Raw genomic sequence first — 20,879 nt, 5'->3', positions numbered from 1 at the left:
GTCAGTTCTTTCTTCCACAGTAATTCCGCTATTGTCTGTGGATTGCGACCAGTGAAAACAATTCCTCTTCCTGGTTTTCTCAATGACAGACACACTTCCTGTGTGTGGAAATATTATCTTAACCTTTCCAGGAAAATCCAGCCCGATGGCAGACCGAATAGCAGAGTCAGAGCCAGACATGTAGGGAACCAATCAATACATGGAGAGTTTCATTTTTCTGCAGCCGGTACACTGCAATCAGTAATAAAAAAGTTGTAGTAGTAGTAGTAAAAAAGTTGTCTATTGCCAGTTTAAACATATTTGTATCAGTAGTAATATCATGATAAAAGTATATTTTCCAGCTAATACTTTTACATGTTTAGTTTAGTAAGTTCTTAATGCAGGCCTTGTGCTCATTATAAAGTAGCTTACAGTCTGGTGCTTAACTTAAGTAAACAATATGAGTACTTCTTTCAAACTTAATACAATTAAGAGTTTGACTGGCGGCTGTCAGACGTTGGGAGAATGTCACAGCATAGACTAACACACCAGAGGAACAGATTATATGTCTGTATTTATTTTCATCAGAACACAATTGTAATCATTGTAGCAGTAGTTTTCATACTTTTCGAAAAGATCATGACTCGTGAGACTGTTTTAAAAATCATTTCATCAAAGTTGTTTGTAAAAAAATTAAAGAAGTTACTTGAACTAAAGCATCTATAATATTACAATATACTGGTAGTATAATAGTAATCATAATAATCATAATCGCAATGATACTTCTATATGACTTTGAACCTTTTTCATTCCTATAATCATAAATCTTTCGCGTTCACACACACAGAACCACAACCTTCCACAATAAGGTTGCGAAGCTGAGGACAAGTCTATTGGTTAAACCTCACCACATTCTCTTTTAAACATCAATGATTTTAGACGCTCAAAATAAAAATAAAAAAGGAATTTAGAAGAAGAAGAAGAAGGAAGTAACAGCATGACATCAACTCAAAATACACAAGGAAACCTGGACGCAAAGACATACATTGTTCAGCATACTAGGGAACGTATTTACAACCAAAAAAAGGAATGGGCTTCTGCATAGATCCACGGGATAGAGAACGGAACTATTGTGAAAACAGAGAGAGGCTGAAAGGGAATGAAGAAGGGCAATATATGTGTACATAACATTTGGTGCTGGGTGCACAGGGTTCGGGGCAATAGGCATAAATAGTCTATATGTGCAGGGGCAAAACACAAAATTATTTTTTGTAGGTTGGTATGTTATGGAATGTGACAGACCATACCCTACGACTGCTACAGACCATTGTCGGGGATCTAGACTTAATCTATAGGACCCTACACAATTTCTTCTCAGTATTATGCAGTAAAAAACTGACAAACCTAAAAAAAAAAGAAAAGAAAAAAAAAAACCCACAAGAAAATAATTATATCACAGCAGAGTAATTGTTGCGTGCATGCCTGCATTACCGACAAAAGTCAAATCAGAAAATTTACATCAGTCAAATCTAATTCTAGTGTTGGAACCTTGCACACAAAAATGTCCATCCTTGGTGCAAGTGTGTCTGAAGGGGCGTGAGGGACGACACGTATGCGCAGCATTCGCACCCATGTGACCACAGCAAGGATGCAGACGTGGCCTCTGCATGACTCTCGAATGCGGGCTCACTGTATGAATACATGTCCGACGGTGGGTTTGTGATGGCTGTTGCATCGCAGCGCCGCCGCTGACATGACAGGCAGAATGAAATCACATGTGTATCTGCGAGAGATCCCTTACATGTGTTTATGGTGAGGCGTGTGTGAGGCTTATGAGGTGCTTTCCCTATATTGCTAACATGGCACATTTCTACGACACTGACGGACCCTGTTTTCCTCCTGTTCCCCCATCACGTTTGATCATGAAAAGCAGCGTGTCATATTAGATTTTAAAGGAGACATATAATGCTCAAAAAACGCATCCGTTTTGCAGCACTGTATTCCCCATCTGTCTGTAACGCTCTGTTTTAGCTGCTGTCTCTTTAAGGCCCCTTCTCCCGAATACACAGTCTGCCCTGATTGGTCAGCTCACACATGCCTGACTTAGCATCGCTGACAACAACAGAGCAGCTGTGCTAAAGTAATTCTTAAATAAACTATGTAAAAGTGTCACACGGAGATGTAGTGTGATGTCATGGAGGTACAGACGTAAAGGTGGGACTACTGACGAGACGTTTCAGGAGAAGTGTTTTCTGTGGGAGATCTGAGCTTCTGTTGGTGCAGACTTTGGTCTTTTTAAGTTTCAAGATATTTTTCATGCTCAAGAACCTTTATGAGTCACGGAGAAGCATAATAGGTCTCCTTTAATGTGGTTGATTTATTCAGTACAAGGTTTGCTTTGGCACCAGTTTACTTCTGTACACTGCCTCTGACATCTTCTATCTCATTCCAGACAGGGGTTAGGGGAATATTCTGTAAGACAGGGGCTAGGTCCTTACCCTAGTTTGTTTGGAGTCTCAGGGCACTGACACAGTTATCACACATTGTACAGTACAATGGTTTCACACTACAGTCCATGCAGCTTTAGGGCTGCTGTGAATAATGAGACCACTAATATAGAAGGTCCCTGTGGGGGTTAAAGACAGTGGTGGTTTGCCACACCTGTCCTGCAAGGCCCCAAGGTCGTGGCAACGCTAATGAGCTCTCCAGAGAACACACGGCTATTAGCGACAGACACAAACACACATCTCTGCGTACCCACTTACGCACACACACGCACGCATGCACGCACACAGCAGCACACTTTTACCCACAGGCCCGTCATTTCCTCATCTTTCCTAATCCCTGTGTTATATGACAGTCCTTGTGTAGTAGGTCTTCAGCAGCAGTAGCAATGTAAAAGAATAAAAATATCTCCATCTACTGGTGGCCAATCGAATAGCAGCATTTTTCTATCACTGGATGCGGTCATCCAAGATGAGCATGGGTGTGCGGGGCTGAATGACAATGAGCAGTTATGTATTTCATGCAAGCAGGAATGGTGAAGTCCAAAGGTAGAGAGGGGGCGGGGTCTAAACAGCAAAAGAAGCAAACATACTGGTTATATAAACATTATGTGATTAAAGATGAATTTTTAAATCCTCATATAAGCTGTATAATAAAGTTCTTGACATCAGATATCGGATTGGACATCTCATTTAAGTAATCAACACACTCTAGAGTGGAAAAAAAAAAAATGCATTCAGCGACATTATCTTTGAATACCTGATCTCACAGCCTTGTTCATCGAAGAGACCAAAGGAAATTGAGAAACTAAAAGAAGAAGTCAGCCCTTAAGGTCACGCCATTCCTTTCTGTTCATACGCTGGTCAACATTTTGTAAAAAATCAACACAAGTGTCAGCTGACCTAGACGATTATCAGGTTATGCCACTAGTGCCCACACAAAGAGGGACGTGCTCCTCTCTCTGGATCTGTTTCTGTTCCTGCTCTCCAGTTAACAGCCGGTGGAACGCCTCTGTGCTGCAGGTATTTCAAAAGAAACAGGAAATGAGCCACTTATCTCGAACCATTTGTCCGCTAACAATTTGGATGTGCAAGTTGTTAAGTGTGTGTGTGTGTGACTGTGTTGATGATGATAATGCTTGAACTGTATATCTTGATAAGCCCTTTACTTAATGAGACATTAGATTGATGTTTTGAGGAGAAAAAAGTACAAGACAGTGGGCATGCTACAGGAGCTGGTTCGGGATCAGATGTGGTGCGGACGTGGGACTGAGGACAAAACGCAACGGGAAGAGGCCGTCACAGAGCCTCCTCATGCAGGTCATGGGAAGGGATTACACATTTCGAACAAACTGTGTCCACGTTGGCGATACGTAGAATGTCATCCTACACGTTGTGTTGTATGGCCAGTGTGGTAGTGGTCAGGGGATTTTCCTTCACGCTACTTTTTCCTAGCCTCATTTATAACTGCATGAGAATCACAGCTCACCAATCATTACAAACAGTCCTTAAGGGTAACATCCAGTCATCGTGTTTCCTGTGAATAAAAAGGCCTGAGGTTAAAATGACACCACTCATCTAGACGTCAGTATTGGTTCCAGGGCAAACAGTATGTTGCTGGTCAGATTTGATTATTCATCAGCTGTGACCAGCAGGGAGAAGGAAAAGAACTGAGGCTCTTGAGGCAGATGAGACAGAGAAAACCTTCAGTATCAATCATTTCTATGCTGTTCTGACTGGATAGTACCTTTAAAATCTGGACTAACAAGAGCTTCCTCGCCCGGAGCAACAGGGAATGCTCAAGTCCTGATGTCAGTTAACTTTGCGGAGCAGTGTCGCTGAAACGTGACCAGAATCTGAATGAGGGTTTTGGTAAAATGCCTGAAATTACATCTTTGGTTAAGACAAGCTTAACACAGTTTCATGTTTTGTTCTGTGAGATAAAATTTTTCTCTGTGCTTTTTTTTTTTTTTTTTTTTTTTAGCTTCCTGGGCACTCATGAACAAAGTTTTGTCTTCAAGAACTGAGCAACAGAAGGAGAGCCCTGTTGACTGATTGATTGATTGATTGATGCTTTTTCCAGGATGTGAAAGGTAATGAACTGAAAATGTGGCAACTTTAAGATTCACTGACCATCCTAATCTTATGCATCCAATCATGTGCTTCTGCCTCATCTTATTTTAGTTCAAAGAGGAGAGAACAGTGCTTATCCTAATGCATTAGTTGACAGCTTTAAAGGTGCAATATGTAAGAATTTTACTTTGAATCATTCTTAAATGAAATAAAACTTTTTTCTAAAGCATTTACAATTATAAACAGGATGTGGAGAAATAACAATTTTAGCATTATCTCAAAAATGTCTACGCTAAACAGCTAGGCTAAGGACCAAAAAACACCTTTCTTACTGCTGGTCAAAGGATCCTGTGCTAGCGGTGTAAATATCAACTCTCCAGCTAGCTACACGTCTAACTGAGCTAACAAGCTAACAGTAGCTACAGGCACAAACAGAAGAGTTTACCAGCTGGACAATTCTTACATATTGCACCTTTGAATCATCATCATTTGATACGTGATATATGGACGTGTGAGAAAATCTAGATGGCAAACATTTTGTATTTTGTACTTTATGTCAATGAAATGAAATCTGACAATTGGCTGTCATTTTACAGCCTTCCAATTGACTGGTAACAGAAAAGATGATGAGTGTTGAAAATCTGAAGGCACATTCAGCCACATTAGCTAACTCCTTGGCTGATGTCCGTCCGTCTGTTGTCTATACAGTTGTTAATCAATCAGGAAACAGTGAAATGACAACAATACATTAGCTTGCCTATGTTGATATGACTTGCCACCCGATCAGAGCAGTATAAGATTTTTACAAGCCAAGTGAAATTGTCAGAGGAAGAATGGCCACTATGTGAATATGGTCTGTTGCAAAGGAAAACTCAGCAATAATTACAAAACATAATTGACTAACCAGGGGTTTGTTCAGACTGTGACTGTTGACCCAAGTTGTGATAAATCTGAGATATCTTTCAAGACATTCAACTTTGGTGGTGTTGGAGGAACGCATCCTGACTTCTCCAGATGTTTCCTTTGTATAGTGTAGCCAGGTGTTATCCTATTACAGATGCTAATTATGTTCTGCTCCTTAAAACAGTGTTAATAGAGGAATATTATCTCACAGAACAAAGTGAGGGGAAAACCATAAACCTGTGTTAAACACAGTGCTTATCATGGACATCAGGAACCACATTCAAAACCCAGAAGATATTTGATGGGATTGTGGCCAACAAACCAGCGTGGCAGAGCTAAGTGACATCTGAGGGGGGGGCCTCCATCACAACATCATCGCTGCACCAGCCTGTTAGGTAGACTTCTAGCGTACATGTCAGGAACACACTCTTATTCTCTCCGTCTCTCTCTCTCTCTCGCACACACACACACACGCACACACACGAGCGTGCACACACACACACACGTGTAAAGATGTGCACACGAGCACACACACGCCCACGCATGCTCGCACGCACGGTTAATCTCGGAACACAAACCATCACACACCCACAAACTTGCAGCTAATCATTATTGTGATCTTTTTTTTTTCTTTTTTCTTTTTTTTTTTTTTTTTACACATTATCCGTCTTATTTAGAGAACACGTTATCTTCCTGCATTAGAGACCCAGAAACAAACACAAAGGATGAACATTAGAAAGAGAATATGATTGTGTTATTCCATAGTCAGCCAGTGCAACAGAAACCAATAATTGGAACACAGTGTAAAAAAGCGTAGTGAGAGAAACTCAGCCATGAGGAAGCCGACCTTCCCACTCAACAAAGGCTGTGGCATTGTCCCCTTTTCTATCTAAAGGACTGCTCGAGTCCCTTAGTATGTCTGTTTGTTTACTTATTTATTTGTTTTGATTGATTTGTGTGTCTTTTCATCTCAAAGCGTCCCACATTTTGTTCCGTTCGCCAGAGCGTGCTGCAGAATGTCCACAGGCACACAGCTCCATCCGCTCGCGCGACTGTGGCTGTATTTTTCCACAGCGGTTGCTATGGCGAGGGAATCCCCCACCCCAACAACCTCACCTCCTCCTGGCAGCTCTATCACTCCTCATTGGCGGGGCTCTCCTCCAGAGGCGCGATGGCGGGGAGGCCCAGTCCTGTTGCATTGTGGGATGCAGTGAGGCTGGCGACAGTGTGTAGGAGGACGAGGACCAGCAGGCAGAGTTTGAGCCGGCTGTTACACAGTCTGCAGGCTGCCGAGGAGCTGAGGGAGGTACGGTGCTGGCATGGCGGGTGAGTTCTTTTCAGTGTCCCCCGGGAACGGTTGTCCACTTTCAAGTCCCACCGCACGTCACAGCACTCTGCATCTGGGTCCACACCTGATGGATAGTCCTCCAGCAGCCCTGGGGTTTGTTTCAGGGGAAGGGGGATGGAGGTGGAGATATAAACAGTTAACTCACAGTCCAAATGTTTTCTTAAAGACGAGTTTTTTTTTTTTGTTTTTTTTTTAAACCAGAACTTGCTTTCTTTCAAAAAAAGAGTACTGCTAGCTTGTCAAGCTTCAGACAAAGAAGAGAAATTTGCAACAGACTACAGTGGAAATGAATTCTTATGAACATGATTGTTCTTGAGTTGAGATTATGGTTGGAAAGCGAGGCGTCAAAGACAGCTCAGTGCACTGCAGTGTGAGAAAACACAAGCAGCTGGCATAAAACACAGAAGAAACACACTCGCATGCACTTCAAATACAGACACCACTGTCATACTGAACGTAACAAACTATGGTACAACACAAAATATGTTTTCAGGTGGACTTAAGAACAGAAAATAGACAAATATGGTACAAAAAGTCTGATAAGACATATCATGCTATCAGAATGCTATGTTATGCAAACATGTTGTTATTGGTGTCCATTTATTTGCAGCTAGAGCTGAACAGACCCTATTATTGAGTAATAGTAAGTAACTATTCTTTAAAGTTATTGAAATGATATTTTTTTTTCATTTTCAAGGTTCAGGGTCTATTTATTTGTCATTCCAAAACACAGAGATGTACAACAAAAAAAGCTGTAGTTTGTTTATGCTACATAAGAAAAGAAATATACATGACAGTGTTTAAATTAAGGAGTCTCACAGCCTGAGGAAAGATGCTGCTCTGTAGTTTGGCGGTACGGCAGCAGATACCTCTGTATCTTTTGTGAACAGACTGTGGCTGGGATGGGTGTCGTCTTTTAGTATCCTGCAGGCCCTGTGCAGACATCTCACTGATATCACTGATGCTCTGTGTTTCGGGCTGTTTTAATCACCCGCCGCAGAGCCGTCCAGTCCTGGGCCATGCACGCACCAGTCAGGATGCTTTCTATTGCTCCTCTGTAAATGTTGACCAGAATTTGACTCCTGAATTTAGCCTTCTTAAGTTTCCTTAAGAAGTAGAGCCTTTTCTGTGCTTATTTTATTTCTTCTTACCGGGGTGGTGATGTGTGAAGAGCCACGACAGGTTCTCTGTGGAGCTGATTCCTTGGAACCAATTTGCAGCGTTCTTTGCTAAAATGTGATGCATGGGATTTTATTTGAAAGGGTAAAGATATTTTCTTCTTATGTTTTGCCATTTCACGTGTTGCGTCTAAAGCTGTAGTGCACTGCGGTGTCTTACAACCAGGTGGTAATGAACGCGTGACTCCTTTTTATGGCGCATGCTGCACCTCTAATGTCTCTCTGTTGCTCCATTCAGCAATGTAATTACTAAAATTACCCAAGCATACACTCTAATAGTGCTCTTGATGTATGGAGTCCAAGAATGTGGCGCTGTGTGCTTTTTTTGGACACATGGAAAATACAAAGCGCATGCTAAAGATACACTGAATATGGCAACAAAAGAACACTGCATAGACACAAGGACTGAACTCACGAACGGCAGTCTGACACAGTCCCCACTGACATTATGCAAAGAGGGTTTGTCAGGGCCTGTGTGCATGCTAATGTGAGGAGTGAGATTTGAAGAAGTGTGTGCCCACTCAGCACAGTTTGACTGTCAACAGCTTAACCGTGACAGCAGGAACCGTGTAATTACTGCAACTTTCTGACAAATCTGCGTTTTGGGGAAACAGAATTATTAAGGAAGATATACACATGTGCTTACCTGTAGAAGTGATAGACGCAGCCCGGGGAGCTGCGTCTATCACTGCGTCTATCCACTGCATAAAAAGTGCTAACAATTTGTATCTGTAATCTGTATTTTCTTACTGTCTGCCCACGAAAAGACTAAAACCACTCAGGTGACGCTGTTATAGTTTACTCTTGTGTGTCATCGACCTTCATACGTCTATTAAAAAACACATCAGTGAGCCACATTGTTGCATTGAGTGACATGGGCACTGTAGTTTATTTTGACTCCCACATTTAACGCTCTTTTCTTATGAATACTGATTAGTGCAGCGAATGTGTATTCACCCACAGCTGAAAATAGTCCAAAACAAATGTATCATTTACTTCTGTTGACGTAACATTTGGCGAAATCTACAATACCCATCTGTTCTTGAAAATAATTTAGCCTTCGGTAGAAATGTAAGTGTATATTTGTGACCTTTTACTAAAAGAATTTTTCAGCTGGAACAAATGGAGACGCTGGAGAGATCAGAAACTATCACGGTGTTGGTTTAGGTCTTTCCAAAAGACATGCTTGTGATAAGAAAAGTATAAAACACTGCCAATATAACAGACAAAGCTTTGTTTGGTATTCTTAATTAACATGTTTGTATTTATTTGTCCATGTATTTATTATGTTAACTCTGCCAATATTAATTTCAGTGTCCCAGTTTTATTTGTATCTGACTGCTGAGAAAGTACATCAGTTTATAAATGTGGTACTTTGGCTGTGAAGCAGCATCCTCTCACTCTGTGGTTTCGCTGATTGTCCCACTCACAACACTATCCAATCGGTTACTTGTCACAATTAATAGCCTCTAAACACGGAATAATCTGAACCTGCAAAGTAACTAATAAAGTTATCAAATAAATGGTGTGGACATACTGAAGTGAAGCACAGCGCTTGAGTAAACTGTACTCGGTTACAGTCCATAACTTATAATCCTGAATTTTCACACGCACTTAGTGGATTTCGGATCCAAATATCACTCACTGGTCTCCACTTATGATCAGAATCTGTATAAAAAAAACCCAAAACAAAACAAAACATAATGGTATATCCCTAATATCAATAAGTACAAGTGTGTTGTACAAAAATGTAAACAAATCAGAAATTTCTTCTTTCAAACTTGATTCTCAACATGGCCACCAGAGGGCAGCATCAACATGTGATTTAAGTGTCTTCGTATTAATCGTGCTGTGGGGACGGAAAAAAAAAAACTGCTCACACAGTATTGCTGTGGGCGACTCACCTTCTATGTACAGTATGCGGTCGGGACAAGGTTAACCATTTATTTCACTGACGCTGGACCACAGAGTGCTGTACGCCGCTCAGCACAGACAGAGCACACAGACTTGTTGTCACTGTGCCTCTTCGCTCTCGTGAATAATGGGCAACAATTTGTTGTTCTGGTGCAACACCCTATTAGTCCGGTGATTAGACAGAACATCCTGTATCTGCAAAGTGCTCACAGTGTGCGGCGTGTCCATCAGAGGTTGTGCTTCCTGCTTGAGCATCGCTGAGCAAGACTCCTTACGTACTTACTACGTGTCTGCTCGTTGTACAGTGATTAACTCAGGCCAAGAGCATCATCTACAGGACAGTACACGAGGTGTCAAAGAGTCGGCAGAGCGCTCCAAAAGCCACACTTTGCAGCTTCGTGTACCGTCTTGATGAACAAACAGAAGAATGCACAAACAGCAGGTTGACTTTCTTTAGTACCTGTGCATATAAAACTGGGGCTGCCTCCGTGAATGAGATCATCATTGTCGGGCAGGACGAAGGGGCACCGCTGCTGCACCTCCAGGCAGTACTGACCACAGGGGATTCGCTTACTGCAGTGCATCTGGGTGGTCTGGAAGTACTGAGAACACAGCCAGGGCTTATAAACCATCTACGTAGGAGACAGAGAGGTGAGGGCAGGGGGAGTGAGAGAGAGAGAGAGAGAGAGAGAGAGAGAGAGAGAGAGAGAGAGAGAGGGGATATTGATGAGTTTCACTGGATAACAGGCAAACACACATGTACACTCTCACATGTACGTGCATCATTCATGACCTCCACAGCTATTGACTCACACCAGGCAGAGCAGATATCCTGGTGATCCTTATATCCACTGTTTAATGAATCCGGCTGTTGCTGGGAAGTCATCACTTTTGTCGGTCAACACACAGTGTTACCAAACCTTCTCCTGGAAAATATCACCACCTTCAGGGGGACAATTCATGTTTCGTACCCAGCGATCATTAACAGCTGACTATATACAGCGAGAGCAAAATGTAATCCACAGGACGCCGTTTAAACTTGTTTAACGAGCATTTAAAGTCGCAATCTGCGGCATAATCATAATGTAAACACCCACCAGAAAAAAACATATCAAAAGATTAGGATGTGTTATCGCTCTCAAATGAATACAGGGACTCGCTTTAGACAACAGCCACTGTTTTCTGAAGCTAATGTATTTTGTTTGTTTACATCAGTTATGTCAACTGGGCCTACGGTGTAGTAATCAGTCACAGTCAGGAGAATCAAACATTAACCATCTGACAGCTGAGCAAACACGAATCTGCTGAGAGAGACGAGGCGAAGTGTTTGAAAGATCCAGAAAAGGCCAGTCGGTGGGCTTTGAGTCAATATCGGGTGACACTTCATGACATCTATCATTGATAAATGGTAAATTCATAGTTCAATCTTTAGTTAATAGTTCTATAACTGTTAACAAACAAAGAAATGCTTTATTAACATTTATCCAGCAATTGTAAAGAATTGTAAGTATTTGTTGCAACTTTATAATCGTTATACAGTATTAATTAACCATTTACTGACTATTGTAAACATCAATTGTAACTTACATGGTTTACAAAGCTTTTTGTTGTTTTATTAAAAATGAAAATAACTATTTAGTAACGTTAAATTGACTATAAATTTACCATCTATTAATGATGGTTATTTTGATTATTCTTTCCTAATAATGTTGCCCTCACAACGTCTATAAAAACTGTTAAAAGAGGCAGATATATACACTGCAGAAACTCAACACTGCAAACACTTTTATTGATATTTAGTTGGTATATAAATGGACTTATTGTAATCCAAACCTTGTCCTGACAAACAGATTTGTATTTATCTAAGTTCTTCATGCAGGATTAAATCCTGGTTTGGCCAGCAGCTGCTCTTATTTTAAGATGTTAGGTTTTAGATTTTGTTAAAATCAAGAATGAAAATAAATAACTGTGAATAAATGATAAATATTCAGTGTGCTTTCCTTATAACGTGCTCTCACGTAATATGGTCTGAAAAAAAGAAAACAGCCTTTAATACGTATTTCAAACCTTTGAACACTTGTCAGAGCTGCTTATTTCTAGACTGGAACCTTCCTAGGTTACCATAAAAGGCACAGTTTGGGATCTAAATGAAAGCAAAAAAAATCAGCACATCTAGTTCAACAAAAACCAAAAGCAGAACTGGATGACCCATCAATACCAAGCTTATTTTAATTCAATATCAACAATAAATTGGGTTATTAATGGTATCTGACACTGCTCGCTTAATTTACATCAGTAATGTTTGTAAGAACAGCAGATTAACAAGCTTATATTTCAAATGATCGTGAACCATGTTTAATGATACAAACACTGCTGCTTACAATTATCTCTCTATAAAAACAAGGAATCTGTGTGTGTGTGTGTGTGTGTGTGTGTGTGTGTGTGTGGGTTCCTCAAACATCACTGCGGATCAGGATCAGACTGACCTGAGAGTTTCAACATGGCAGCTGCTTGGTTCAAAGGTGTGCCAAGTCGCATTTGTTTGGACTGCAATGATACCGTTAATAATTTATTACATACATGCTTTACAAATTCGCTAGCATTGTCCACCAGAGCCACCACAGTCACGTGCGCACCAGAGCCAATCACTACAGAGCTCACTTCCACAACGCACCTTAAGAAACAAGGAGACTTATACCCGCAGCGCCGCGAGCTGGACTGGATCATGCCGGCGGTTTGGTCCCGTTCTGTGCATCTAAACTGACTGTTGTGGATTAATGAGACTGAACGAGTCCAGACCGAGTCTGTTCCGGTCTGAGCAGATCCGGATACGCGAGGACAACAAAGTGGAATCGGAATTTGGATGTTCGTGTGTAGCTAGCCGCAACTCCACACGGCCCACCTCCCAAGTCGACGGACGCACCAGCAGGTCCAAAACCGGACTTAAGGTAAATAATGTCCGCCACGCTTTTTTGCGAACATTGCCGTAACATTGGCTTTGAGTCTGGTGCAGGAAGAAATGGTACAAACGAGCTTTTGTCACGAAAGTATCCAAGCAGCAAGTTCGGTTGTTTAGGAACAGGAAGTTGTGGGAGGGACGTAGGCAGATGAATGACAGGCAACGACGGTCGGTGTAGAGACAGCGAGCGATATTGAGAGTTGAGAGATTTGTTACATATAGTGTGTTTGGAGTGTATAGTTAGTGTGTTATGTAGAGTTTAGTGTAGTGTGTTTAGTGTGTAGTGGAGTCGTTCAGATGCTGAATGTGGAGCAGGCAGTGCAGCTCTTCATTCAGCTGGAAGGAGCTCAGGTAGACCTGTGCATTTAAATGTAAATAGTTACATATAACTTGGTACATTTTTAAAATGTATGCACATATTTAGCAAACAACAATTTATACTTGCATTATAAGTAATAGAAAATGGTTTGTTAAACATATTTGTGGTTTTCACGGTAAAAAATTGTAACTTTCTACTAGGCTTTTATGGGTTTTTTTTGTGATTTTAGGTCCATTGTGTTAATATAGTATGTTAAAATAAAAAATACAAAAAAACTGTACAGTCACACAAGTGAGGTTGTGCTGAAAATAATGAAACCAAGTGAATAATTCTTAAGGTGAAATATAATGGCAAAATCAAAAATAGTCAAAAACGGCCAATTATACCCTGGAATAATTCAGATTTCACAACAAACCTAAATATCCCTGACGTCCCACCTTCAAACACAGCCTCATTTGGCCATCCTTGAAAAAGCTACTTAACCTCCCACTTTCCTATAGGAATACATATTTCCTACGGGCACTGCACTTGTTTGTTAAAATAGCCAATGATACATAAGATTGATGTCTGTTGGAGGTAATCTGTTAATCTTTTCTCACCCATTTTCTCAACTCTGCAAGTGGACAAATGATTTACTTAGCACCTTATTTTCTTTTCTCATGCAATAAGGTGGTCGCCTCATTGTACGCCGTCATCACCTGCATCAATTAGCTGGCATTTCTTGTGAAACACCCCGTGGACTGTGAGGCAAGTGAGCACCTGCTGTGAGCTAATCATCACGCCTAAAAACAGTGCAGCAAACCAGAGATCGTATCACTCATTCATAGATACTATCGTGTGTGTGCGTGTGTGTGTGTGTGAGGACTTTGGTTTACACAGTCACATCGCGAGGACTCACCTTATGGAGACAAAACACAAGTCCTCATATCGTGACTCATTAAATTTAAGAGCGAGGGCTTAAGGTTTAAGACTAGGTTAAGGTTAGGGTGAGCAAAGCAGCAGTTGTGGTTGTGGGAAGCCTCCAGGAAATGAACACAAGTCCATGCAATGTGTAAGACAGAAAAGTGCAAGACAGAGTGTGTATGTTGACACGATGTATTTTTGAATGACACGCATTAATGCCAATATAATCCCTGAGAACATCAAAGAAGAAGCATACACATGCACACAAGTGTAAGGATGATTGATATACAGTAAGTCTGGAATACGCTCATCAAAAAATGTGCGATGAAACTGACAGTGTAAGTACCGAAGTCCGCTCTCTGAAATGAATTATAAGTGGACAGTTGCAGGCCAGCCAAGATGTAAGTGGTGAGAAGCAGTGGAGATGACAAGAAAAAACATCCGAGGGTACAAAATGATTAACTTCGATGTTAAATGGTGAATAACTGACAATGCAGGCTATGTTTGGGATAACAGGGCTAATGATGATAATATGATGACTCAAATACTATTGATGGGCTCGTTATCAACACCAAACTAAAGACCTCTAGTGAGTGTTGTGCAAGCCAGCTCCGTAGGAGAGAATCAGGTGCAGAACCAAACTCTCTGGAGGAATAAACAGTAACAACGGTTACTGAGCCGTTTACCATCGGGAAGCAAGCTCAAAGACGACTTTTTAACTTTTGTGATTTAAAGGGGATTTATCCTCACTCCTGTCTATGAACCTGACTGTCCACGGAGGTGACATCCATTGTCGGGTGCCTCATACATAAACACACCCTCTGCCTGTCCCTGCTTGTTATCTTATGGCTAATGTACAGCAATCAGGCTGCTCTGGGTGAATAAACACTGCTTGAGTAACAAGAATAAACACAAATGATCTTGTAGTCGAACTTGCTCTACTGGTGGTGAACACCATTAACAAAAAACACCACCGAGTTCCTTCATCACTCCATCCAAGGAACCTATCATTTGAATTTACTCTACCCAGGAAATCAGGGCGACAGGCGACCAAATGAAATGCCTTGAGTAAACTTGTGAAGATTGTTAGCAACATTTGGAATACTTCAAATACACAAATCAACACAATATCTAACAAATGTCTTGTAGTTTTTAGACATTTTAATACAGAACTTTATTTTATATGTATAATATCTTACGAGCATTTACTAGGCATTGTGGCTTTTTTCAGCGAATATATGTTTGTCATTGTCCTTGACTGCTCTGTAATATGGCATAAGTGCAGCACTAGTCGGAGTTTCATTTACAAATTAGTCTGCAATATGTGATTCAGCTGAGGGAAAGCAAAAATAACGCAGTGCATTAGGGAACTATTCTTAGAAACTGTCTGTCTTTGATTCATGTTTGCAAATTATTCAGACTTTGAGTGGGGAACACTGCTGTTAAAAAGGTGAAAATGTTGCCGGAGTAACAAAGAGGAGTTTAACAATCGTCTTTACTGTGACAAGTGCCCCATTGTCTGGTAGTCAAATATCCTTTTGTGCTCGTGATGGCCACACCGCGATGTCAGTCTGTAGCATCTGAAATGTATCATATCATTATATCGTTATATAAATATTGATTGAAAATAACACAGTAGCTGTTGGGTTGAATCATCCATCATGCATATTGCCGTCTGAGGGGAACGTACTCTGCAGTGGACACGGCTGAATGGTGCACATGCAGACATTTCGCACACATGCACAGATGTTGTGCGGTGAATCGCTGTGCGCTGATAATTAGATTTCACGTTGAAGTCCAACACACACAAACACACACTCAGGCACTGCCCTTCTCTCTAATCGATCCCTGCGTGAATGTCACAAATTAAAACTTGGTCACAAGGCCTAATGTCACATCTTGTATACATCAGGTTAATATTTCTAAATGATTAGCGTATGTATGTGTGTGAGCGAGTGCACGCTTGTCGTTTGCGTTTTTTGTCAGTGCGACACATTTTCCATTTCATGCCCTCCTGCTCATCCTGTCGCTGTCAGCACGGGGAGATAAAGACAAACCGAGGGAAATTCGGGAACATATCACGTTACACTAAAAAATGTCTTTGGCAATGAGCGTTGAGGGGTTTTGGTGTTCATCCGTCTCATATTCCCCCCCACCACCCCGTCCGACTCAGCAGAATCTGAGGAAACAATGTTAAAGTCAAGGTCTGTCTGGTCGTTTGCGCCGAGGCTCGGACGCGAATCAAAGGATCAAAAGCTGAATAATCAATAACATCACAGATGAAGAGATCATCTTTAAACACCGCCTGGAGCAGCCCCTCAGCTTCAGCTTGAGCTCAGAAGAAAAAGGCCGCACACACGTGGAAAACCAGTCAGCAGAACATCTGTCTGAAGTGCGACAGATGTGGAGAGAAACCCCGGCTCCTTTCGAGCCCTTTTGCCACGCAGCCATGTCCCCCTTTGCACTCAGTCCCAGTTAGTGGAGCCGCTGCTGCGTGTGAGCTCCCCACTCCCTCAATCATCAGTCTACTGTAGAGCCATGACTGGTAGTTTATCATCCTGCTGTCAAATCTCAGAGAGGGAGAAAGAGACAGCAAGTGGGAGAGCTAGGGAGAGGGGTGTCATGATAGAGATAGTGGTAGGATGGACTCTTTCTCTCCTTTTATATAACTTTTTTTCCCCCCAATCTGCTGTGTTCTCACAACCCCGAGGGGAGAGAGTAAAATACTGCCTTCTCCTCAATCACCAGCTCAGTGAGTTAGAGGTCAGCCAGCTGGCTTTCAAATTTTTTACTCTCCCTTTCTTCTGTCACCTCTCACTTCCTTTAAAGGCTTTTTTTTTTTCGCCTCGGTGTTAACTGCTGTCACTGTGTTGACTTTCCCATCGAGGGTGCAACTGCAATACGGTCTCAGATGCTTTGAGTTACGAGTGATGCTTCTGCTGTCGATTCTGTAATAGGAGCGCACACGAAGAGCCTACAAAATGTATTTTAAGATAACATTATTATGTTTGTGAATCTAACAAGGTTTGTGAGCCAATAGTTCAGCACCAACAGTGTAGTGGGATAGCTGTCAGTGCTGAAAACAAATGTTTCAATCAAATATGTATTTTAATGTTAATAAATTGATGTGCTGTTCTCTCGGAGGTAAAGAAAGCACGTATGCGCTTGTTTGGACGTTCATTAAGACAACCCCCGTCTCCCCAGCACACGCTTCAGTTCAGCTGCAATGTCTTTGCACAATGCAAAGACACATATAAAGGCTGTGTCAACGCAATTAAAGTCAACGAGGAAAAAAACAATAGTCATGAACAGATGGAGATGAGCTCCAGGCAATGGGAATTTAAGTGAAACCACATTTGCTGAAGCTGAACGTGACAACAACAACTTGAGCCAAAGTATGCGTTCAGCTCTGCAGCATGACTCTGTGTACACAGGGACCATTGATTGTATAAGGAGATATATATGAAGGTAAGAGAGGGTCTCAAAAGGGGCTTCAACCAATAATCATTTACATTGTCACTCAAAGTAATATAATGTCACCTAAAATAGTATCTTTATTAATCTGTCGCAGCCACCCCCATCACTTGTTTCTGCACTTTGTAATGTCAGTGAGAGGGTAGGATCACAGTGTTACATACATGTTTACTTCAACATACAAGTTTAATCGATCGCAGATCCCAGTTTTGCTTGAAATGTGACTGAAACAATTAAATCTGCTGCAAGTGATCTTTTTATTGTTCAGTGTTAAACAACTCTATATTCTAATAATAATCACTGGTTGAGTGTAGCCTATATCTCTCCACCTCCTGCTCGTGCGGTAAAAGAAAAAAATAAAATGTCTGGTTACCTTGCCCGGTTTATCCAATCAGGACAGAAAACCCCATAAAGAGGCGGTCCTGCCTGCTCGTAGACGTCTCCAGAGCAGGATCCTCCCGCTTGGTGCTATGGCTGACAAATATTGCTGTATATTCATGTGTTAGCTAAAACGCAGACAACGCGTACAGTCGCTCTAATCGATAATCAAAGTCTTTCTGGCGATAGACAGATTTGTTGGCTCCTGGTTTATTGGACACGGAGGTAATTCTTTTTGTCACCGCCTTCAAACTTGTTCATTGTGTCTGAAAGGCAAAAAACACACACCAAGATGGCTTGCTCCTGAAATCTGAAAACATGCCATTTAAAAACAAGACGTATCTGCTACAACAATCCCATCTTCCCCTCTGCGACGCATGTCATTTTGTCAGTCGCAAGTTCGTTGCGCCTCACTCCCTCCCCGCTCTGCGCTGGTTTGCTTGCCTGCTGGTGATCTGCAGGGTTGAGACTCAGCTGTCTCCTGGATTGGATTATTTCATAATGATTAGGCTAATAAGGTTGTAATTGATGGAGGGCCTTACCCTGCCCTGTGGTATTGGTTTTAAGTGGCCCCGGATGGCCCTGCCTTGTCAGTGCCTCGTCTTTAATGCTTTATCTGGACTTGTGGTGGCGGCTAAACTGCTGACGGAGGCCGAGGGAGCTGGTGAACTGGCGCCGCAGAGCGTCATGAGCTGCCTTGTCAAATACAACTAACACAGCCATTCACTGCTTCACTGCGCCCAGGCTATCCTCTCCTTTCTTTTATCCTCTTTTCTGCTCCGTTTATTTGTATGATCCTTGGTTTAAGCAATTAACTAGGACAAGTGTGCCGAACAATAGCTTGGTATTAGCATAATTTTGACTTGTGTCAGTCTGGGGCTAGAGAGAAGAACAACAAAAGGAAACGACGGCAACTGAGTGAATACAAGTTAAGCCTCATCACCTCTGCTTATTTGTTACCAATTTTCACTAGGAAATACACTGATTTTCTTTAGATTGTTTTTATTTTTGCACTGGTTTAAAGGTGCAGTGTGATGTTTTGGGGAAGACATTTTAATCAGAAGAGAAAGATCACCTTGATTTCTTTATGCCTAAACAACCTAAATAAACTGTCTTTGTTTTTATGACTGGAAAAACTTAAAGGCGGACACAGTTCATACCGTTTTACTTTGTTTTTATATGGCGGACCCTGCCACCTTTACAGCTTCAGACAGTGTTCTGGGGACTTTATTGTCCTCTGAGAATAGCTTACAAACATTTTGTACTCTAGACATACCAAAGAAGAAGCCACAAATCTCAAGGCACACCTGCATCAAATTCCATCCAAAATAGCCTCCATAACAGTGTTTCTCAACAGGGGTGGTGCTGGCACTGGAATACTTTTAAAAGGGGGTCACTGAAGTTTTTTGTGGGGCGATGCAAGTTTCCACCATATTTTCAAAACAAGACAAGTTTAAACTTGAATCTGCTTGCAAGAAAGTGGCCTGCGACATACGTTAAACATACCTGTTAACACAACGAGATGAACAGACGAGATGGTGCATCATTTCATAGAAAAACAACTCTTTAATTAATTTTTTTCTGTCAGCTTTCTGCAGAGCCGCTTAATGCTGCCTTCACAGGAACGGGACATCACAGTATCATCTGTTAAATTTCACCAACATGGAAATGATCATGTCACATCTTTCTTGGTATTCACCGAGAAGGAAATAAATGCTTTCCTGTTGAAAGCATGAATCTTTCCCAGTGATAAACTGTGAACACCATGCAATCGCCATGGTTACAAATTAACACGTGGAATATTCTGCTGTCGGACTTCCAGTGAAAGCCACAAAGTGTCTAGCATCCAGAATCACATTTTACTTTTCATGACTGCGGTCAGTACGAATGCTTCTTGTTCAGCGTTTTTGATTGGCTGCTGTTTTTTTGATGCATAATTAAAGTTTAAATGTCAACTTTCTAACTGCTGCATTTGTTTAACACTCATAAATATAATTCAAATTCAGGTGGCCTTTTTGCTCCCTGGGAAACTAATGATAATGATATTCCAACTGTCCAGTTAAATCAAATCTTATCTTATGTGGCATTCAAGGACATGCTTTTTAAGGCATTCTAATGATAACACACAGAACGGTAACAATGCAATATGAATATAGATAAATGAATGCCCTAAATAATATAACAAGAAAAAATACAATTAATGTGATTGTTATTATTATTGTTATTACCATTATTATTATTATTATTATTATTATTATTATTATTATTATTAGTAGTAGTAGTAGTAGTAGTAGTAGTAGTAGTATTTACAACACTTTCTGTGCGTTTATTTTTGGTTCCCTGGAAGGTTTCTAGAGGACTGTTTTAGATATAGAGTTGCCTCTGTATTATGAAATGAATGTGAAAAAGACTAATATAGTAAAAACACATTCATTACTTGTGTATGTTTGTACATTAATAATGTGGCGCAGCAACACACCCGCTTCAGGATGTGTGTCTGACTTTTCTCTGGTGAAGTTAACACATTTTCTAAAGTGTTCCAAATGAAGCGATATATTCTGAGATCCTTTAATTATCACTGAAATGAATGAGCAGACCCTACTGTATACCGTCCACTGACGTAAATGCAATTTCCTATATATACACACTCCCCGTCCACAGAAGCACAGATTAACATTCCGCCTGCTCTCCACAGAGTTGAATGTAATGAGATGTCCATTCAAACAGTGACACTAAGGCAGCCTGAGATGTGAGAGGTCAAATAGAGGGTGTTCTTAAGTAGCAACCGGCATGTAAACTATCATTTTAATTCCTATGGCAGCAGCGGCAGCTGCAGTGCCCCATGGGACCTCCGCTGCGGGATGGTGGTTGAAGGGTCGAATAGCAAAGGTCAAACCGCCAACTGTAATCTAAAAAAACCCCACATCCACGTACGCAAACAAACGAG

The 20,879-nt window shown here is 41.2% G+C and overlaps 1 protein-coding gene across 1 annotated transcript in view; it reads right to left on the bottom strand.

Annotated features, from left to right (window-relative positions):
• Nucleotides 1-4,442: 4,442 nt before the first annotated feature.
• LOC119025382 (transmembrane protein FAM155A) overlaps nt 4,443-20,879 on the bottom strand; it is a 108,809-nt gene continuing 92,372 nt past the window's right edge. The window contains exons 10-11 of the mRNA XM_037108883.1: nt 10,360-10,531; nt 4,443-6,895 (exon numbers count right to left, since the gene is read on the bottom strand). Coding sequence (XP_036964778.1) covers nt 6,594-6,895; nt 10,360-10,531 — 474 coding nt within the window. The 3' untranslated portion in view covers nt 4,443-6,593. The remainder of the gene's footprint in view (nt 6,896-10,359; nt 10,532-20,879) is intronic.

This window comes from Acanthopagrus latus, chromosome 9 (assembly GCF_904848185.1).
Source record: "Acanthopagrus latus isolate v.2019 chromosome 9, fAcaLat1.1, whole genome shotgun sequence".
Classification (NCBI taxonomy): domain Eukaryota; kingdom Metazoa; phylum Chordata; class Actinopteri; order Spariformes; family Sparidae; genus Acanthopagrus; species Acanthopagrus latus.
The sequence above is the reverse complement of the archived record's forward strand: the minus strand, read 5'-3'. Positions and strand labels throughout refer to the sequence as shown.